The 22,516-nt window shown below is 44.6% G+C and overlaps 1 protein-coding gene across 1 annotated transcript; it reads left to right on the forward strand.

Annotated features, from left to right (window-relative positions):
- Positions 1-2,234: 2,234 nt before the first annotated feature.
- Positions 2,235-8,497, forward strand: LOC311248856 (collagen alpha-1(X) chain-like). The gene is made up of 3 exons (XM_084338086.1): positions 2,235-2,338; positions 3,390-3,474; positions 7,466-8,497. The coding sequence occupies exons 2-3, from the start codon at positions 3,408-3,410 to the stop codon at positions 7,969-7,971; spliced, it is 573 nt and encodes a 190-aa protein (XP_084194212.1). The 5' UTR covers positions 2,235-2,338; positions 3,390-3,407; the 3' UTR covers positions 7,972-8,497.
- The last annotated feature ends 14,019 nt before the right edge of the window (positions 8,498-22,516 follow it).

Genomic DNA, 22,516 nt, shown 5'->3' on the forward strand with positions numbered 1-22,516 from the left:
CACTCTAAGTTTGTTGGATCGTCTTGTATTTTTCTCTGATTGCATTCCCCGTTTGTTGCTGCTGCTGCTGCTTTGCTCTGTGCTATTTCTCCAGGAATTCCAAGAAGCCTTTCTCTCGGACACCTGTTCCCGTGGCGCGCGCTCGCTCCGCTGTTTGTTCCAGCACCATTACGCAGTACGTCTGGGTGAGTTTAAATTGACTGTCATGATCTATTCCGTTTTTCGTGTGTAATTATTACACTGAAGACTACCACCTTTTTCTCAGACAGTCACTCACCCAGCTTTTCTATTTTTGCTTGTTCCTTTATGGGATAATATTTTTGGGACCTTCCATCTCCCTCTGTGTGTTGCTCACACCGAAGTTATTGTTTCACTATTGGATTGTTTTGGACTTCACTAACTGTGTGTATATTACACGAAGATATTCACTGGGACTGTGTTTGGATTTTGCTAACTGTGTGTACATTACACGAAGATATTCACTGGGACTGTGTTTGGAGTTTTGCTCAGTGTGTATTACACGAAGAGATTCACTTGGGCTGTTTTGGAATTGTGCTCACTGTGTTTAAATTACACTAAGAATTGTTCACCCTGTTCTCCTGCTCGTTCAAACTGCACTGTGTTGACTCGTTCTCTCTCGGTCTCGCAACACATCTGAGATTCTGCCGAGAGAATTCTGCAGAGCGGTTCAGACGTCAACACCTGCTATCCCCAAGACTACCATCACGGGAGAAGCTGCAGAGCAGCAGAACTTTGCCCCTTGTCCTATGTACCTGTCTTGTTGACTTGCCTGTCTTGTTGACTTGCCTTTCCTGTACTCTTTATATTTAGTATCAAATAAACAAGCCCTCGTATTTGGCAACTCTGAATTCCTACTCTCTTGTGTCGTGCGTTTGGGGTCGGTGTCAAACCATAACAATAAGTCAGCCTTTCGGGAATTACCCCAGACCACTCTGAAATTATACTTATAGTCACCACGGGATAACTCTTGAACGTATGCATGGAAAAATGATCTCATTTTTGCATCTTGGCCGGAAGACATTCACTGTCAAATGACCATAGTATTGTCCCCATAGCTATATTATATTATAGTATATAGATTAGATATAGCTCTACAAACAAGGTGACGCACTCCTATCTTTAAAGCGTGGCATAGCTACAACGGGACCCGGCTAATGGCTGAGTTAATCTGACATTACAAAAAAACAAAACATCTAAAAGTAAAAATGGTTATGATCAGGACTGAAGTTGAATAAAATATGTATGACTGTTTAGACTGCGTTACTCTGTCTGTTTACTCTCTCTCTTTACTCTCTGTTTTTTATACTTTATGTGAGCATTTTTTTTTTTTTTGCTATGCGACCTACTGTGAAGCACTTTGGTTGACAAGTGTCATGTCTAAATGTGCTATACAATTAAATTAGATTGATTGATTGTCACAGTGATCTCCTGGTTGTTCCCCACTTAGGTTATCTAACTATCGCGTCACCGCAACTAGAAACACTGGTCTGGCCTGCTTCTAAGTTATGTGGCCTGACTGCAAAAAAATTTTAATGTAAAATTATTATTATTTATTTATTTTTGTTTAACTTTTTTTTAGCACATGCGGGGGTACATGGTCAGTAGCGAACAGTAACAACATATTTAGAAACTCTTCACTTAATGGGGCACTTCACCAAAAAACAAGGTCAGTCCCTATGAGACAAGGTATTGCTATGTTGATACCCACCACTGTGTCCTTTATGAAAAGGTTGGATGGACTTCCCCCTTACATCACATCACTGTTACATTTACATTTTACATTTTGTCATTAAGTTCTGTACGACAAGTCAGCAGGAAGGGTACAACTGAGTAACAATGTTCATCAAACAGTGCTGAAACGTGGGTGCTGCAGTGTTGAGTGCCTAGTAGTAAAGACATATTAGTATAGTAGGAAGATTTTTATATAATATTTTTTGTAATCAGCACAGGCCAGGCCACCGGGAAAACTCCCGGTGCTCCCGATGGCCAGTCCGGGCCTGGAAATGATACACAAAACAGAAAAGAGAAGAATATAAAAACATAAAAAAATAAATAAAAATACAAGTCACCTAAAAGGAATTTCAAAGGGTTCTCTTCTGAGGACATGGCACCCCTCGTTAAAGACGACATCAGAGCAGGGAGGGGCCTCCATCCTAGGTAGAGTGTGTGACGCTGGGGACCGACTTGTTATAAATACCAAGAGCCCAGTGCCCTGGAGAACAGCAGCAGCAGCACCTCCAGCTCCTCCAGCCTTCAGGAGATACAGCTCTGTACCAGGACTGCAGCCTCCTCCTGACCCCACTGTGTGAACCTGCCGGTAGGTGTGACTTCCTCTCGCGGCCGCGTCGGTTCTCAGATGCGGCTTGAAGTTGGCGACATGCCCTTTAACCCTTTCACTGCCGCACTACAGAAGGTTACCCGTCGGTAGTGTGATCGTAGAGGGTTAACCTTCTGTAGTGTGGCAGTGAAAGGGTTAACCTGCTGTCGTGTGGCAGTGAAAAGGGTTAACCTTCTGTGTATTGACGCAGTGAAAGGGTTAACCGTTTGGTAGTGCGGCAGTGAAAGGGTTACGACTGGTCCAGCGGGCCGCACGCTAAGGCTGGGTTTCCGGAGAAGCTTGGTGTTTAACTAGGGATGTCCGATATTATCGGCCGATATTGGCATTCAAATGTGATATCGGAAATTATCGGTATCGGTTTTCAAATATTCTTTTTCTTTTTACATTTATTTAACCTTTATTTACCCAGGCAAGCATGTAAGAACAAATTCTTATTTTATTTATTGTCAAAAGTATGCATAATGTTGTGTTAATTCCCCGAGAACCCTACATATATCGGTATCGGTTGATATCGGTATCGGTAATTAAGATTTGGACAATATCGGTATATCGGATATCGGTAAAAAAGCCAATATCGAACATCCCTATTTTTAACCCAATTAGACCCAAATATGGTCTTCTGTCATCATAGAAGAATTATGAAGGAGACTCAGCTCTAAGTAGCACATGGTTAAGACTCTGATTTTCAGTTCCTGCGTGAACCCAGCTATAGTCATGGAAAGCTAAAGAACCACTTTTCAGGGCTCAGTTCACTGGGTGACGAGACAACGGGCCAGTATAACAATGTCTTAAAGATTACATTGAAGGAAAGGAGTTGGGAAGTTACTCTTTTCTGTTCTCATTTTCGTTCTCCACGCTACTGTGTACAGTCTGACTCACTATCAACATTCAAATTATTATTATTATTATTATTATTATTATTATTATTATTATTATTATTTGTATGGGTTCCGATTACTGCTTCACAACAGAGACGCTAGCGATGATACAGTTGTTGTTGTTGTTGTAAATGTGATCATTTCTTTTACAGGTTTAGCTTCTTCCGAAGATGGACCTGAGGATAACAAGCATTCTCTTCGTCCTCCTGGCAGCATGTCTTCCAGTCAACAGCACCCGTAAGTTGCATTAAATAATTGTAGAAACGTGCACGTTCATGTAGAAACGTGCACTATTCACGATGAAACGTGTGCCTAATGTTCTGGTGGCAGTCTGAACAGAGGGGGTGACAGTGGCTCTGGAGGTAGAGCAGTCGCCTCGGCCGTCCTCGTGTGAATGTGAGGAACAAACTGTAAAGCGATTTGGATAAAAGCTATAAAACTGCACCATTTACTATTTTTATTTACCACAACGACAATAACGATGCAAGGCAGGTTAAAATGCCATTCTGGCAAATGAGGATATGGGTGAACACATGCAAAAAAGGAAAGAACTGCATCTATCTTCGATTTAGTGATCAAACTTCAGCCCAGCATGTTACTGTAGGTAAATGGCAGCAGCAACAAGGCAAACACACAATTAGCTAATCCATCATTTTGATTCAGATTCAGATTCAGATTACTTTATTCACCATATTGTACAGGTACAAATGGAACGTGATTTGACATTTCAGTGCATGCATTTTTTTTCACAAATAGGAATAAACATAATAATAAATAAATAAGTGCAAAACAGGACATAACAGTGAGACAACAATAAGACAGTAAAGTGCAGTGGTTGGGGACATGGATACAGTTGATACATTGATGCACAGAATCGAAACAACACTCGGGGCAACTTGAGTAGAACAAAGAGTAGCGGATGAAAGATGACAGTTACAGTGCATTATCCTTTTATAAAGTTCATCCTTCAAGACCTAAACTTGTGACATAATGATGTTGCAAAGCAAGACAACAATCAGATTCATAAAACTTTGGAGCGCATAGTAACTGAGCACATGATGAAGGTAAAGATATTTGCTCGTATCTTTTTAATTAATCTCTGGGAAAAGACGTTAAGAAATCCATGTGTGATGATGTCTCATCAGTTCCATCTACCAGTACAATGGTGTTGTAATTCAATCACAAATTGCTTATTGTGGAATGTTAATGTCATAGATATAATCTTTTCAGCTTCAGGTGCATCAAGTGTTTTAGGGGCACAGCTGAGGGGTGTGGCCTTCTGTTCACTAGACACTATAGAATCTATAGTATATATTATCTATAGTAGAGATGCACCACTTTCCTCTGACTCACTCAGCTGGATGTGACTGGTGGGCCAATCAGAGTAACCTGCGTGTATTATGCGATATTTCAAAGAAAGCGAATTAGATATCTGAAATGTCTCATTTTGCTGATATCCAGGGGGGTAGAGATCAAAGGGCTTTAGTCATCATTTTCACAACAGTTCTAACATTTTGGGAAATTGTATGTCAACATATACCTTGTGTAAAAGAAAAATGCAACAAGATTGAAAAACACAATTTTCATTGTACTGAATCTTAACACATTGACCGCCAAAAACGGCGTACGACGTGTTTGCTGGCCATGCTAATTCTGCCAGACCATGCTGTACGACGTTATTGAGATCATATTTCATTTTTTCGCCATGGCATTCATAATTCCGCCACCCAGCCTCTGGTGATACAGTGGGACCATGCACAACAGTGCAACGCCTCAATACCGCCGCCTGGTGGATGATCGGGCGAGTTACAACCGGAAGTGGATCTGGTGATCTCGGTGCATCTGGGAAATCCGTCCGGCAGTCACATATCGTTGCGGGACTACAGACACACACTGGCGTGCATATGGATCGCTGCCATAACTCAATAATCGATATGATTTGGGCGTTTATTGCGCCATACAAACCGGAAATGGATCTAGTCGATCGACGTCAAATAAGTGGGATCTTTTTCCTCCAGTCTCATCTGCAAACGGTAAGAGGACAGTAACGTTACTTTCAGCTTGATTGTTTATTCTTTTCACTGCAAACCGATCAGATAAATATATCACCCATACTACATAAAGCATTTACTGACGATCACGGAATTATAAATGACCCCCCCCCCCCTTTCATCCGCGCATGATGAATCAACGTATACGATCATGTACAGTTGATTTTTTTAATATAGCGTGTATCGGCAATAAACGGCAGTTGATAATCTATATATGCGTTTATGCCTATAACTCACGTTCTATGAATTACTGCAGAAAACGATAAAAACATACTTATATTCTAGAAGGTATTTTTGGAAGAATCTATGAATGAAAAAGTATAATGTTCCTACATCCTGAACGATAGATAATCGATGTTGAATGGGCCATAGTAATGTCAATTTAGCAATACAATTTAAAAAGTTATAGCCCTGCAAAGAAGGTGAACATCTCCATAGGCTTAGACTGGTGGCAGTGATCCTACATTGATGGATAGAAGCGTGGCAGGGAATGTGTTAAAATGGCTGAACACATGACTTAACCGAGCCAATACACTATTTATATTGTCACAGTCAAATCTTAGAGGGTGTGGCACTGACTTATCTGTGATTAAAAATAAATAGAAAATAATAAATAAATGAGAAAAAAGACAAATAAATGTATGGGATATGGTGACCCTCTGCAAATGTTTAAGACCCACGCAAATAAACACACAATCCTTGGATGAAAGTATTTAAGCTATTCTCATCGCCAACCTTTCAGTAGGAGCCATTCTTACGCAACCGAGCTGTCTGCAAATGTGAGAGCCAATGACAATTGCCATTTTTCTATGCTTCATAAAAAAGCATCAAAGCAGCACTTGGGAGTGGAACTCGTTTAGCCGACATAGTACACTGCAAAGAGGTCAGTGACTGACTGGCAAACCTGACGTTTATTTTCACACAGAACAATGGGACCTTTCAGAGAGAGATGACAGGTGACAGACCTATAGGTTTGGAAATACCGGATCTGTCACCTGTCATCTCTCTCTGAAAGGAGAGAGCATAGGATCAGCGGCATATACAGTACATATCAGTATACTGCGCAATTGGTTCTTGACAAGCACGCAGTCATTCAGTATTGACAAAGCCTACTTTGCTGGAACGATTTATTTTGCACTATACAGTACGTATAAGTACAAGTATAAGTCTTTATTTGTCATCAGATTAACACACACACATGCGATAAGCGACCCACAGGAAAACACACACACATGCACTGAGTCGCGAGTCGTGAGACGTGTCAGTGTGTGTGTGTCATTTTGAGATCAGTCGCAAATCGCTTCCTGTTGAAGGGATCAGATGCCGAACCACAGCTGTTTTACACATGCCTCATTCGCCTTATAAGGAGATGGCGGGCGTGTAAATTAATTGAGCGTGAACGCGCATTTCAGTTTAAGAATGAGTGGGATTCATCATGCAAGACACCTGGGTAAGCACAGATTTGGACCTTAAGAACGGCTTGATGAATGTGGCGGTGGCTTTTCTTATTGTTCTCTTAACAGACAGGTAAGCGAGAATATAAGAAAAATAATAAGAGAGCATTGTTGAATGAGGCCCATTGGGTCTCATTCTCCAACATTTCCCAAAGACTACTCTTAGGGCAACCATCTTGGAACCGACTGAGACAGAATCGCCGACAAGTACAGCCTGATTCACCAACGCGTGGGCAAGCTGTCTTAAGTGGCCCAAACCATCCCAGCTGTGATGCCGGCGATGAGGAATGTCACTATGAACGTGCGTTCCCATCTAGGTCATTTGCATACAAGACACGCCTCCGAGAGCTCCTTATAAGCCAGGCTCTGTGCCGTGTGCAAATGAAATCGCAACAAGTCGAGAGTTTAGACACACCTGTCCAGCTCCTTAAATGCAACTGATGCGATGCAGCCGTGTAAAAATGGTGGCGGAAGCGCTTTGCGACCGATCAAAATGAGATTAGATTAATGTATTGTCATCATATATACAGGCTACTACAGCTCGTGGCCACCTGCCGCAGAGCGCGCGCGCGCACACACACACACACGCACACGCGCTCGCAGTACTGTATAGTCTACGTGCGTAATGAATGAATGCAGTAGGGCGGGTTTGGGATAGGTCCATTGTGATCATGTAACAGTTGTTTGCATCATATGTAACCATATCCATATCCATTTTCCCAGCCGTTGAAGGTGAGCCAGGCGGGGCAGGACCCGTGGGCCATGGACCTGCCGCAGGCGCTCCTGGTGCAACGGACAAAGGAACAGAGGGAAGTCATGAGGTGACGAAGGCCCCCGTGTCGGCCTTCAGTGCCGTGCTGACCAGGGCTTATCCCCCTGCAGGAAAGCCCATTCAGTTCGCTCAGGTTCTGTACAACGGTCAGAACCACTATGACCCCCAGAGCGGTGTGTTTACCTGCCAGATCCCAGGCCTCTACTATTTCTCCTACCATATGCATGTCAATGGCGCCAATGCATTGGTGGCCCTTTACAGAAACGGGGATCCTGTCATGTTCACCTATGATGAGTACAACAAGGGCTTCCTGGATCAGATGTCTGGCAGTGCTGTCCTTATGCTGAACGTCCACAACAAGGTCTACATGCAGGTTCCTGATGAGGAGAGCAATGGTATCTTTGCTGCAGACAATGTTCACTGCTCTTTCTCTGGTTTCTTGATTTCCTCCACCTGAGTTCACACAATAAATTAAACCTTAAATCCTTACTAAATATGTGAACTACTCAGAGTGAAAGTCCAGTTTACAAAATGCCATTGAGATTATGTTCTCGCTGTAGAATAAAGAACATTTTGTTACAATTTCTGCAAATTGTCTCAATCATATTTTAACAGGCAAGGTTAGAAATGTGCCAAAATGCTAAGGAAATGCTGGGGTTTAATGGAAATGTGGAATTCATGGTTATTTTCCAACAACAATATATCTAGTAGTTTTAAGGAATCTGAAATAAAGGTTAAAAGATACTCAAACTGGTGCTCTACAACTGCCTGTAACATTTATGTGTTTGACAAATGTCTGTCTTTGGAAACTTGTAACTGTAATATACATGCAAATGAAACCATGCTTGGTCAGATCAACACATTCTAGCAAGCACCGTGATGAGCAAGACACACAGAATGAGAAAGTGAACTCTGTCCAAACAACTATCTTCCATCGGATGTATCGGGTTATGTACAAATTATTGACCAAAATAAAAGAATAAAGTTCCAGTTCCAAAATGAGGAATTATGTGTTGTTTGTGTTTGTTTATCACCGCTAGGACAATGAGGACACACGTAGTGTGTGAGTAGTTGGGCAGGAAACGCCAAGTAATAAGCGGTCATTCCCAGGAACGAGGCGACCTGTGTGATGGCGGTTGGTTCTGGGATGCGCTGTATTGTCTCGACGTTGGAAGAGAGAGGTGCGACGCCACCATCACCAGAGAGGCGGAATCCGATGAAATCCACAGTCTGCACTGAGTGAGAATAGACATTTGTCGCTGTTCAGGGTCAGGTGATGTTTGGTGAGAGCCTCAAACACTCTGTGTAACCGGTAGGGGTATAACGATGCATCGATTAATCGAAATTAGGGATGTGCCCCGATCCGATCACGTGATCGTTATCGGGGGCCGATCACGTGATTTTCAGAAGATCGGGATACAATTTTTTTTTTAAACAGGATTTTTTATTTTATTTTTATTTTATTTAAAAAATTTTATTCAACAAACATGACCATGTTCACGTCTTAAACTCATACTGAGGCCTTAGTTTTGGTTTTAAATTGCATATCATCATTCATTTATTTATTGTCACACAGAGCAGAAGAATTTTGCCAAAACAAACGCATTTCCTTTGATTTAATTATACATCAAATGATTTATGTCAAGGATGAGGGACATCCACTAGTTGCAGAACTTGCAGTCACCTGATTTTTACAGACGATGGCGCCATTGCTCTCATGAAGCAGCAGGTTGGAGCCAGAGTTTTTAGATTACTCCTGTTACAAAGGGTCAGATTAAACCGAATATATATATTTATTGCCTGAGATCCCATGTATAATATCTGCATATCGTTTGATATCCCCTGTATATTCCTTGTACAATATATACGGAATATCCCTTTACCTGGTAGCAGGACAGACCATAATATTCGTTCTCCTATTGGAAGCGACCCCTAGGCGCCACCAGCCTTACCCCCCTCGAGCTGACTTGAAAGCTACCGCCAGGACTTGCCCAAACATGCCGCTTTCGCCCAAGGCTACGAGACAGTGAGCAGGCTGGCACCATCGTTTACCCCCCGCACATATAAATATAGCGCGGCGAATACAGAACCCCCCTTGCAGTTCCTCTTCAGTTCGCCTTCAGTTCAGTCTGGTTCAGTTATCCAAGCAACGTCTCACCCACTACGCAACGTGGGCATAGCAGGGCTCGCATTGCCCCAAGATAGAGCCTCGTGTTATCCTAATACGTCTGTTTGTCGTATCGTTCTCTATTCATTAGTAAACCTTCATTACGAGTCAAAGACCACGTGGAGTGAGTAATTGTGCGTCGACATAGAGCACTTATTGCCCGTGCTAATAGTATAGTAACGTCAAGTTTAACCGTGCACTACCGCACCGGAGGATATCTACACCGGAGCAGCAGCACCACGGGGGATTTACACCCCGCCCGCAGTGCCACTTTTCCGGCAAGGATTATTATTCTTCATTCTTCACCAAGCTGCTGGAACAGAGAACCGCCTACCCCACTGCTGTGGGATCCACGTGCCCGTGGAGACCATCACTCCAGCCCGTTTCTGTCGTACCAGAGACTCCACAGCTTTCACCTACACGGCGCGCATCCTGGAACCAGGCTGCCTATCCCCGCTGCTCCAGGGGTGACATCGCCTCAGTGAACCATTGACTTGCCTAGAGCTTTGCCTCCCTCTGCTGGCTTACAACCGGTAGTACCCCTATCCCAGAGTACCAGAGATAATCCTTAATATTTACTATTGACTCGCCTATGCACATTCTATTTGCCTTATAAGCGCAACTAAGTCATGTAATATAATCCCTTTTATGTAATAAATATTATAAATGAGTATTTTGTGTGGAAAACCGTGTTATTGTGGGAGTGTTCTAATCTAATATACTTATGTACAGTATTGGCCAGGAGTACATAGACGGTAGTGATTTAATGATATCAGTACTTGATTAATACAGTCAGGGAATTGTACCCCTCAGTTACAATTGGTCCTTCGATAGCCGGAGAATAATCAGCGTAATATTAATATAATATTAATATTGACATGGCCGATGACGAACACTCCACAAACGGTTCTCCTAAGCTAGATCGCCCGCAGCGCAGACGACAGCCACCTCCCTACCTGGAGGCATACTCTGTCAGTCCAATACCTAGCTTTAAAGGGAAGTTAAACGCGGAAAAAGTAGAAAGTAAAATTATGTCTGACCTTAACAACCAGGTTACCCCGACCACAGAGGCCCTAGTGGGTGCTAATGTAACTGACCAAGCTCACGGTGGGGACCAGGAGGGAACTGACACGACTTTACCCCCAGACAATACCGAACAAATAGCCCCCGATCAGCTCCGGGAGGAAGACAACCCTAAAGAGACGCGCACCCAGGAGACGGATCTCCTCGGTACGCAACAGGAGAACGGATCTCCAACCAGTACTGCCGGGAGCCGATCGCCCCGAACCGCGTCTTCCCCCAGCGCGGCGGACAAGATGCTGGCGCAAGCACTCATCGCCACCCTGGCAGCCTCCACCAAACGCGATCGACTTCAAGCGCAACAGACGCGCGAGCGCGAACAGTTTGCGAGCGAGAGCGCTTCCAGGCGCAACAAAGGAGTGAAGACGACCGCATAAGGCTGGAGACCAGACGCCTCCAGACAGAAGAGAACATTGAGAGAAGCCGCGCCGATGCACAGCACGCCGCCGCAAATGCACAGCACGCCGCCGCAAATGCACAGCTCCACGCTGCCCATGCCAGCGCCAATGCCCAGCGCAACGTCGCCAACGCACAGCGCGACGCTGCCCAGGCCAGCGCCAATGCGCAGCGCGACGCCGCCAATGCCCAGCGCGAAGCAGCGCGCGACGCAGCCCATGCCCGGCGCGAGGCAGAGCGCGACCGGCTGCAGGCGGAGCTGATGGACAAACTGGTTGCCATGGCGACACCCCCTCACTCCGCACGGAGCTCCCAGAGATCGTCGAGACACGGGTCTAGGACACATTCCCCTACCCGACGAAGCGACCCGGGACCCCGCCAACAGGAGGAGCCTGCCCACGTCTCTGAACCCCCTCCCCAGCCGGTCCATACGAGACCTAGCAACCGGGGTACAGAACCGGACCACGCCGAGAGACTGAACAAAAGACTCCAGGTCCTAGCAGAGGAAGAGGAGGAGGAGGAAGAGGAGTGTCAAGCCGACCAGCAGCAACGTGCTCTGGCCCAGGAGGCCCAGTACAGCCCCGACCAGCAGCAACGTACTCAGGACCAGGAGGTCCAGTACAGCCCAGAAGTCAGCCCCGAGGCCCTGCGCTACAAACCCCCGACTCAACTCACGGGTGAGTTTGACGCACCGTCAGCCCCGAGGAACAGCACCTGGGTACCCGACCTTCGGTACCCACCAAGTACCAGCCCAAGACGACACGCAAGAGGAGACTCGCCTAGGAGGCCTCTCCCCCAACGCTCACCGATGTGCCAGTCATCCATGACCTCATACATTGCCACGCCGTCATTTCCCGACTTCGCCTATGAGAGTCGAGCACAGTACACGGAGCTCCGGATGTGCTTAGAGACAATGATGGTGGATGTCGCTGATGAACGCCACAAGTATGCAATATTACTGAAGCACCTGAAAGTACCGTGAGCGCACAATATAGCGCTGGCCTATGCTACCTCTACGACCCCATACACAGCGGCCCTTGCAGCGCTGGACCAGAGATATGGACGTATATGGGATTACGTAATAGAAGAGATAAGGCATATTGACCGCCTACCCCCAGCCACAGACAATCGCTCACTAGACGACCTGTCAATCAAAGTGCAGTCCCTGGTGGGGATGCTGGGAGCGCAACGGGAGAAGGGCAGGCATGAGCTATACGCCAACTCTAACGTTGAGAGGATTTTGGAGAAGCTGCCACCCGCAAGACAGGAGCGCTTTCGGCGGCAGAGGGACTACCGCGACCCCGACGGCCCCGAGCCATCCCTCCTTGATCTAGCCGACTTCCTGGCGAGAGAAGTCAGCAGCTTACGACTAGATACATTTGGGCGGAGCACGCCAAGCTCCAGAGAGGGACCCAGGAGAATAAATGATGGAAGAAGATCGGTGACTGTCATGCACCAATCAGAGTCAGTACCGCAGCACTCCAACCACAACACCCCCTCGACGAAAGAGGACCAGTGGAAGATCGAGTGCCAGTACTGTGAGGGAGAACATCGGCTCCACCAGTGCGAGGATTTCAAGAAGCTGACCACGGATGATGTGAGCCAGTGGGTCAAGGACCACCGCCGCTGCTTCCGCTGCGCGCGCAGCCACCTAGCAGCTGAGTGCCACCTGAAGAAAAAGTGCAGCAGGTGCGGTGGCACCCACCTGGAGGTCCTGCACGACATCAACAAGCGTCAGCCAGGACAACCGAGTGGGCCCGTCGCGGTACTGTACCATGCCGAGGCGGTGGCACCAGAACCAAAGTTCCACCAGACCGCTCCCTGGTGTCCCGACTGCTACGGCAGACACTGGGAGTCAAGGTGCGACTCGTGCCATATAGAGTCTACGTCACCACCCGAGACAGGAGTGCTCCACATAGACCCCCAGCATAGCGGGACCCCCCGTGTGCTCCTCAAAGTGGTCAGAGTGCTCCTGAGCCACGGGGACAAAGTCATGGACACTTACGCCGTCCTTGATGACGGGTCAGAGAAGACCCTTCTGCTCGCGTCCGCTGCGGCCCAGCTGGGACTGCGGGGGAGCGAGAACCAAATGACGATTCGGACAATAAGAAGAGATTTAAAGACGATAAAGGGCGAGAATGTCTCCTTCACTATCGCAGCAAGCGGGCAGCCAGAGCGACGGTATAGGATTACAAATGCTTTCACCAGCCAAGAAATAGGACTATCGCAGTACACCTACCCTGTCACCAAGCTGATGGACAAATACGTGCACCTGCGTCAACTACCTATCCCGCTCATAGACGGCGCCACCCCGACCCTGCTGATAGGCTCAGACCATGCAGACCTCATCGTCCTGATAGACCGGGTCCATACCGGAACCCGAGGCTGTCCTGCAGCAGTCGAGACCCGCCTAGGGTGGACCCTACAAGGCCCCCTCGCTAAATCTCTCAACCGAACAGCAGCCACTAGCTGCCTACACACAGAGGCGAGCGACACCGGCCTCTCCCCCATACAGCAGAGGCTATTGACATTAAGCGAGAGGCCCGTGAGAGAACCGTGGGTACCAGAGGGAGTTCGGAACTCCACCCCCCTCAGCTGCGCTTCAGACGTAGCTGACCTCGAACCCAGCACCCCAAGCGACTCCTTGACGGGGCGGCCGGGACCGGCCCCTCCTCACACGGGGTACAGAGCGAACAAGAGAAACAGACGGAGAAGGAGAAAGCACAGCCAAGCCCAGATCAAAGCAGTCTCAGGCCCGCTTCCTCCTAAGCCCCCCTTCATCCCGTCCAGTCGCCATGACCATAGACCAGTCACTACCCCGAGCTGCGTGGCCGGCCGGCCGCGTAAGCAAAGTGACCACTGGTACCGACGGAAAAGTCAGAGTGGCAGAAGTGCTCGGCCAAGGGCGGATCTACAACCGACCCGTGGCGAGGCTGATAGAGTCGCCAAGGCTCCCCGACTTGCCTAATGACGACCATGACCCCTGACTTTGTGAACTGCCCGACCCCTCACAGACATTGAGTAGTGGACAGTGCGGCTAATCTGTCCCTGCTTAGCTAATTAGGTGGGACTAATTAGGGGGCGGCTGTTACAAAGGGTCAGATTAAACCGAATATATATATTTATTGCCTGAGATCCCATGTATAATATCTGCATATCGTTTGATATCCCCTGTATATTCCTTGTACAATATATACGGAATATCCCTTTACCTGGTAGCAGGACAGACCATAATATTCGTTCTCCTATTGGAAGCGACCCCTAGGCGCCACCAGCCTTACCCCCCTCGAGCTGACTTGAAAGCTACCGCCAGGACTTGCCCAAACATGCCCGCTTTCGCCCAAGGCTACGAGACAGTGAGCAGGCTGGCACCATCGTTTACCCCCCGCACATATAAATATAGCGCGGCGAATACAGAACCCCCCTTGCAGTTCCTCTTCAGTTCGCCTTCAGTTCAGTCTGGTTCAGTTATCCAAGCAACGTCTCACCCACTACGCAACGTGGGCATAGCAGGGCTCGCATTGCCCCAAGATAGAGCCTCGTGTTATCCTAATACGTCTGTTTGTCGTATCGTTCTCTATTCATTAGTAAACCTTCATTACGAGTCAAAGACCACGTGGAGTGAGTAATTGTGCGTCGACATAGAGCACTTATTGCCCGTGCTAATAGTATAGTAACGTCAAGTTTAACCGTGCACTACCGCACCGGAGGATATCTACACCGGAGCAGCAGCACCACGGGGGATTTACACCCCGCCCGCAGTGCCACTTTTCCGGCAAGGATTATTATTCTTCATTCTTCACCAAGCTGCTGGAACAGAGAACCGCCTACCCCACTGCTGTGGGATCCACGTGCCCGTGGAGACCATCACTCCAGCCCGTTTCTGTCGTACCAGAGACTCCACAGCTTTCACCTACACTGCGCGCATCCTGGAACCAGGCTGCCTATCCCCGCTGCTCCAGGGGTGACATCGCCTCAGTGAACCATTGACTTGCCTAGAGCTTTGCCTCCCTCTGCTGGCTTACAACCGGTAGTACCCCTATCCCAGAGTACCAGAGATAATCCTTAATATTTACTATTGACTCGCCTATGCACATTCTATTTGCCTTATAAGCGCAACTAAGTCATGTAATATAATCCCTTTTATGTAATAAATATTATAAATTAGTATTTTGTGTGGAAAACCGTGTTATTGTGGGAGTGTTCTAATCTAATATACTTATGTACAGTATTGGCCAGGAGTACATAGACGGTAGTGATTTAATGATATCAGTACTTGATTAATACAGTCAGGGAATTGTACCCCTCAGTTACAACTCCGGTAGCAATGCCTCGCTTGAATGAAATAAACTTTTCACCTGGATAACGTCAACATTCAGGGTGAATGTAATGTGAGAAATTGGGATTAAAAAATAAATAAAAATGTATATATATTTTTTTAATACATTTTTTTTATCGGATCGGGAAAGATCGGTATCGGTAGATACTCAAAATCACATGATCGGGATCGGAACGGGAGCAAAAAAAATTGATCGGGACATCCCTAATCGAAATGCATAGATTCTAATGTGTTAGAATCGATGCATCGATTTGAATATGTTAGAATCGATTATAATCTAAATTAATCTAAATAAAAGTTTTTATTTGTTTTTTTTTGTGTATTGTTTTTATTTACCTATAGTCCATTCATGCTGAGTGAATCAGTTCCCCCAGCCACATTTGTGTATTCAACGTTTTTTGGGGAATTAACTGATAGAAAATGTATCAAAAATGTATAGAAAATTAATCGAATCGAATCAAATCGTGGTCAAATGAAGAGATTTCATGATGCATTGAATCGTTGCCTGAATAATCGTAATCGAATCGAATCGTTGTGAGGTCGCATCGTTACACCCCCAGTAACCGGGCATCGTGGGTGGCTTGGTCCGACCCTGCACCACAATGTCATCCAGGTAAACTGCTGTCCCCGGGACCCCAGCAAGAATCGTGGACATGACGCCCCTAAAATGTGGAACGGGCTGCCGCTGCAGATCAGGCCTCGTCACTGTCCCATTTTAAAAGCCTCCTAAGACCCACCTTTTCTCTCTGGCTTTCGACACCATGTAGCTTGTTGATTTTATGATTTTATTGTCTTATTGTTGTATTGTTTTGTTACTGTGTCCTTTGCTTTTAAATACTTTTAAGTACTCTCATCTATTTAAATTTGTATTGTTGTTTATTGTTGCACTCTTGTTCTTTAATCTATTTTTAGTGCTGCTTATAGTTTTTTAGTATGCTGCCTCAGCACTTTGTGCCCCTGTGGCTGTTAAAGCACTTTATAAATAAAGTTGGAGTGGATTGGATTGGATGACCTTTTGGAAGCAGCTGGGGGCAGCGCTACGACCAAAGGCTATGCGTGTACCTGAAGAAGACCCCAGAGTGTGTACCTGAAGAAGACCCCAGAGTGTGTACCTGAAGAAGACCCCAGAGTGTGTACCTGAAGAAGACCCCAGAGTGTGTACCTGAAGAAGACCCCAGAGTGTGTACCTGAAGAAGACCCCAGAGTGTGTACCTGAAGAAGACCCCAGAGTGTGTACCTGAAGAAGACCCCAGAGTGTGTACCTGAAGAAGACCCCAGCGTGTGTACCTGAAGAAGACCCCAGAGTCTGTACCTGAAGAAGACCCCAGAGTGTGTACCTGAAGAAGACCCCAGAGTGTGTACCTGAAGAAGACCCCAGAGTGTGTACCTGAAGAAGACCCCAGAGTGTGTACCTGAAGAAGACCCCAGAGTGTGTACCTGAAGAAGACCCCAGAGTGTGTACCTGAAGAAGACCCCAGAGTGTGTACCTGAAGAAGACCCCAGCGTGCGTCACAGATGCTGTCCGGTCCCTGCTGGCCGGGTGAAGGGGGACTTGCAGGTATAACCCTGGCGGCAAATCCAACTTGGAGAAGACTGTTGAGCCATGGAAGAGAGTGGGGAGTTCCTCAGCTGTAGGTAGAGGGTATTTGTTTCAAGTTCAAGTTTCAAGTTTCTTTATTAGTTGTCGTACAAAAATACGGAATACTTTTATATGAAATGCTTTTTTTCTCTTCTGCTCCTGAGAGTGTGCTAGATAAAAGTATCAAATAGGAAGTCAAAAGTACGTAAACAAAGTGTAAACAAAAGTGCTCAATATACATATATACAATATACAATACAGAGTAGAAAAAAATGTGTAACTGAGTTACAATACAATACAGTATACCGTCTGGGATGACAGCTTTGTTGACCCGTCGCAAGTCCACACAGACCCCGGAGACCCCCTGCTTTTTTCTGTGTAACCACCAGGTTTGAGATCCAAGGTGCTGCATTTATTGGCTCGATGACGCCTTCGTCCAGCAGGGAGGTGAGCTCAGCAGTGACGCCCTCCCGGAAGGCGAGCGGCAAGCGCCTGAGGGGCTGAATAACTGGTGTGATGGCAGGGTCGACCAGGGGTCGATGAGTGCATGCCGTCAAGCAGCTCAGGCTGTCGAACAGCGCTGCAGGCCACTGCTGGTGCATCGCGTGTGTGTCTATATTCGCTCTGATATTAATTACACGGTTAAAACTGATCTCGATAATCATGATGACATTGAAGTTATACTGCTGGACATTTTGTCTTCCCAACACAGAACCCCTGCTTTTGGGAGTTTGTTACAGACCGCCTGACAGCAATTCGTTTTAGGACAGTCTTGAAGTGCTTCTCAGTAAATGTGCTGGGACTGAGAGAGAATGTGTGTTAATAGGAGATTTTAACACGAACGTCACAGATACAACCTGCCCTACTTACAATGCATATAACAACTTATGTAAGACTACAGGGATGACGCAGTTAATTATTAGAGAACCCACACGGAGTTTGCAAAACGTCCCAAACTACCATCGACCTGATTTTAGTGTCAGATTAATCAAATATAGTACAGAGTAGGGTCATAAAATACGGAATAAGTGATCATTACCTTGTCCACAGCACAAGAAAGAAACAGAAAGTATCTTTCTCTGCGCACAAAACCATTCAGATCAGATCGCTTAAAAAGTATACTCTGTAGACACCTTCAGATCTTTATTGACAGAAGTGGATTGGTCTCCTGTAATAAACAGTGGGACAGTTTTAAAAAGCTATTTCTCCAAGTAGTGGATGTAGTCGCCCCTCTCAGACAAATACGAATCAAACAGAGGAGCAACCCCTGGTTTAATCAGCCAATAAGGGACCTAATAAAACAGCGAGACTGGCTAGATCCACAAAGAATGGATTGCACAGTGCTAATTGCACCCTTACTTACAATTCATTATGAATTGAAAATGGGGGACCCTGATGTAAACAAGACGAAAGTCTTTCTCAGGTCTGCATCCCCTTAACAATTGTGTGTATTGAGCCGTACTGTATTGTACCCATTCTGCAATCTGTTAATAAAATGTTCATTCAATCAATCACATGTGATTGATTTAAAAACAACTTTTTACTCCTCAAGTCAAGTCAAGTCAAGAGTTTTATTTGTCACGGCATACAAGGCATACAGTGAAATGTGGGTGGTCATGCCCGCAGCGATTGTGCAATAATACAAGTAATAAGAATAAGACATAACAGGTATAATGTACATAAAGTTTAAAATGCATGGTAAAAGACATGCTAAGGTCCTGCGATAGTGCAATACAGTGTTATGCTACGGATGAGGCACTGGGTCTTATGTACACTACTATACAATACTATACTATACAATATACAGTTATACTATATATCCTTACGCTATCTTGCTATATCCATCTATTACTATACAAGAACCACTCCTGTTCTTTTTTTTTTTTATTATAATTTTTTCTTACATTTGAAATGCAGACCTACAAAGTACAAAGTACAAATCTCGCAGGTCCAACCATTTTAATGAGTATATTTGTTTCTCTGGCCAAACTAACATTAACGTTATTAATCCTGCGGCCGCGCTTTATTTGAAAAACAGCCAATCAAATCCCCATCAATGGAAAATGAACCCGCCCATACCCATGCTGATTGGTCCTTGTGCAAGACTGGAAACACCTGCTATCAGAAGAATAGAAGGTCAGAAAAAAATATTCTACTTTAACTTTTTAGTACATTTAAAAGTAGAAACTTTTTTACTTTTACTCAAGTGTGTTTTTATCCAGATACTCTGACTTTTACTTGAGTACGATTTTGAGACGGTATTTTCTGGGTACTTTTTACATCCCTGAAGATTTGTCAATACAGTCACGGTAAAATATTGTGGAAAAAAAGAAGGGTACCTTCATTCTTGTATCAAGGCAAGGATGACTCTAGTCTACACAGTCAGACTAGTCTGGTCTGGAGGAACAATGAAACCTGAGAGACCTACCTGAGCTGGTGGTGGTACTTCTGGGCGTGTGAGTGGCAATCACGGGTGTCTGGATGGCACTTCTGGGTGTCTGGATGGCACTTCTGGATGTGTGTACGTTAGGGGTGTAACGATGCAACCTCACTGCAACTCACTTTTCACCTGTCTCACCAAATCATCCACAGATAAACTACAAATGGTCCAAAATGCTGCAGCCAGGCTACTCACAAGGTCAAAAAAATCATGCCACATCACTCCCATTCTGGTATCCCTGCACTGGCTCCCGGTACACTATAGAATTCACTTCAAAGTCCTCACTTTCACTTTCAGAGCACTTCACGGTCAGGCCCCCATCTACATCACTGAACTCATCCATCCCTACACCAACACCCGCTCACTCAGATCTGCCGATCAGCACCTGGTGGTCCCCAGGTCCAGGCTTAAAACAAGGGGTGATCGAGCCTTCCAGGTGACAGCACCAAGGCTCTGGAATGCTCTCCCCCTGGACCTGCGAATTGCCCCCTCTGAGAACTCTTTTAAAAAACAATTAAAAACACATTTGTTCAGACAGGCTTTTGGTCATGCATAGGCACTTTTTCTTGTCCTCACTGTTCTATAGTTTTGTTTTAATTAGTGACTCATGATTTTATCCAAATTCTTTTATTCTACTTTTTCTATCTGGTTTCACTGTTTTTAACTGCTGTTTGTTGTTGTCATTTATTTCTGATTTAGTTTTTATTGTGTTTTTATATTAAGCTGTAGTGTAAAGCACCCTGTGCATTCGTGCTGTGAAGGGTGCTATATAAATAAAGGTAATTCATTCATTCATTCATTCATTCATTCATTCATTCATTCATTCATTCATTCATTCACAGCGATTAATTTCAATTACGATTATTCAGGCAACGATTCGATGCATCATTAAACCTCTTCATTTGACCACGATTCGATTCGATTCGATACATTTTCTATCAGTTAATTCCCCAAAAAATGTTGAATACACAAATGTGGCTGGGGGAACTGGTTCACTCAGCATGAATGGACTATAGGTCAATAAAAACAATACACACAACAAAAAAAAACATTAAAAAAAATAAAAATAAAAATAAATTTAGATTTTTTTAACTTCTTGGAGATGAACTCCGGCTGCAGGTCGATGTAGCTACGCAACTCGCTCCACGTGGCCGGCCTCAGAGAGCGATCCTGGGAGGCTGTTGAAAAGATAATAATAATAATAATAATAATAATAATAATAATAATAATAATAATAATAATAATAATAATAATAATAATAATAATAATAATAATAATAATAATAATAATAATAATAATAATAATAATAATAATAATAATAATAATAATAATAATAATAATAATAATAATAATAATAATAATAATAATAATAATAATAATAATAATAATAATAATAATAATAATAATAATAATAATAATAATAATAATAATAATAATAATAATAATAATAATAATAATAATAATAATAATAATAATAATAATAATAATAATAATAATAATAATAATAATAATAATAATAATAATAATAATAATAATAATAATTCATAAATTGCCTTCTTCACCACCACTGGTAGCACCCTTGGGCTACGCAGGCTCAATTATCTTTTACTTAAAATGTCAGCGACAGCGTAATGTTTATTAATTAATTAATGTATATTTAATTTGTGACAGAGAATCAGAAAATGAGGAACATGTGGTGAAAATAAAACATGTTTACAAAGTCATTGTTTGAAAGTTTCTCAAGTTTCTTTCTTAAACTGTAAGGATATTATTAAGTACTCACTCATATATCGGTACTCTACGGCAAGTAGCCAAATACAGAAAGATCAGGACATCCCTGGTAAGAATCCAAAGTCCAAAGACATTCTATGTGTGTCTCTTACATCTCTATTAAGTATTGTAACTAATGTATCTTCTCAATGATTCTATGTATAGCTATCTAATCGTTTTCAGTTGTATAGTGGGATAGCTGCTTACTCTGCTGTTGTATCACGTTATAATAAAGAGTTCATTCAAATGTGGTCCTTTGGAAATCACGTGGAGGCGGAGACAGCGCTGCAGGTGTAAACGGTCTGACCGTTGCTTTATTGGAATATCCAACAGCTTAATCAATCAGGTTTACAGTATCAATTATTTCTATTTCTAATCAGCTCGTCTCGAAGGTTTCTTCTCGGCTCTGTTCTCGAACTCTGGTGGGGTGGATTCTCCGTCTCTGCTTCTCCGTTCTCTCTGCGTGTCTCTCTGCGTCTCGGTGTCTCCGTGTCTCTCTCTCCCCTCCATCATTCAACCTGCAGGTTTTATAGAGAAGAGAGAATCCCCCCCCCCCCTTTCGCCATCCAGTGCCGTCACCCCAGAGAGCCTGCTTTTCTATTGGCTAGAAGGTCTCCCCTCTAAGTGACAGTCATATGGGTCTTGCGAAACAGCGTTACAAGGTGACCTTACAGAGGGGATATGAACTAGTTTCCTTTTAGAATGATTTACCCAAGTGTCCCTGAATGCGACCCTCATACAGATGGAAATATAGTACCCACTCAACCTAACAGTGGGTATCCCAGAATGGCCTGTTTGGTCTGCTTAGCTAAAGTAAACAGAACTCGGGTGCTGGCCTTCAGGCCTGACTTAAAGTTAAGTATTGGGCCCTCCATCCCACTTTGTTGTGTGGGGAAAGAGGTTTCATCCTGTGGTCTCAGTACATCTGTATGAAACGATCACCCTTCCTTTGAACTGTGGGACTGTGTAGTCATAAAATCTCTTCTAAACCTTACACAAACACGTTTTTCTGCTGGTCTCAGCTTATTTGAAGGCTATCCACATTTGTCCTTCCCTGACCTGTATTCAGTGTTTCCCCTCCGTACATCTCAAGGTAGCTTTTGGCCATCTGTCACCATTTAGACTGAGGCCAGTTAACAGCCTTCTTGTTGACTCAAATGTATGGTTAACCTAACAGGTGATTTGGCATGGCTGTGAGTCTCTATTTTTCTAAGAGAAAATAACCTAGTTC

The sequence above is a fragment of the Notolepis coatsorum genome (genome assembly GCF_963971535.1).
Source record: "Notolepis coatsorum genome assembly, chromosome: 2".
Lineage (NCBI taxonomy): Eukaryota > Metazoa > Chordata > Actinopteri > Aulopiformes > Paralepididae > Notolepis > Notolepis coatsorum.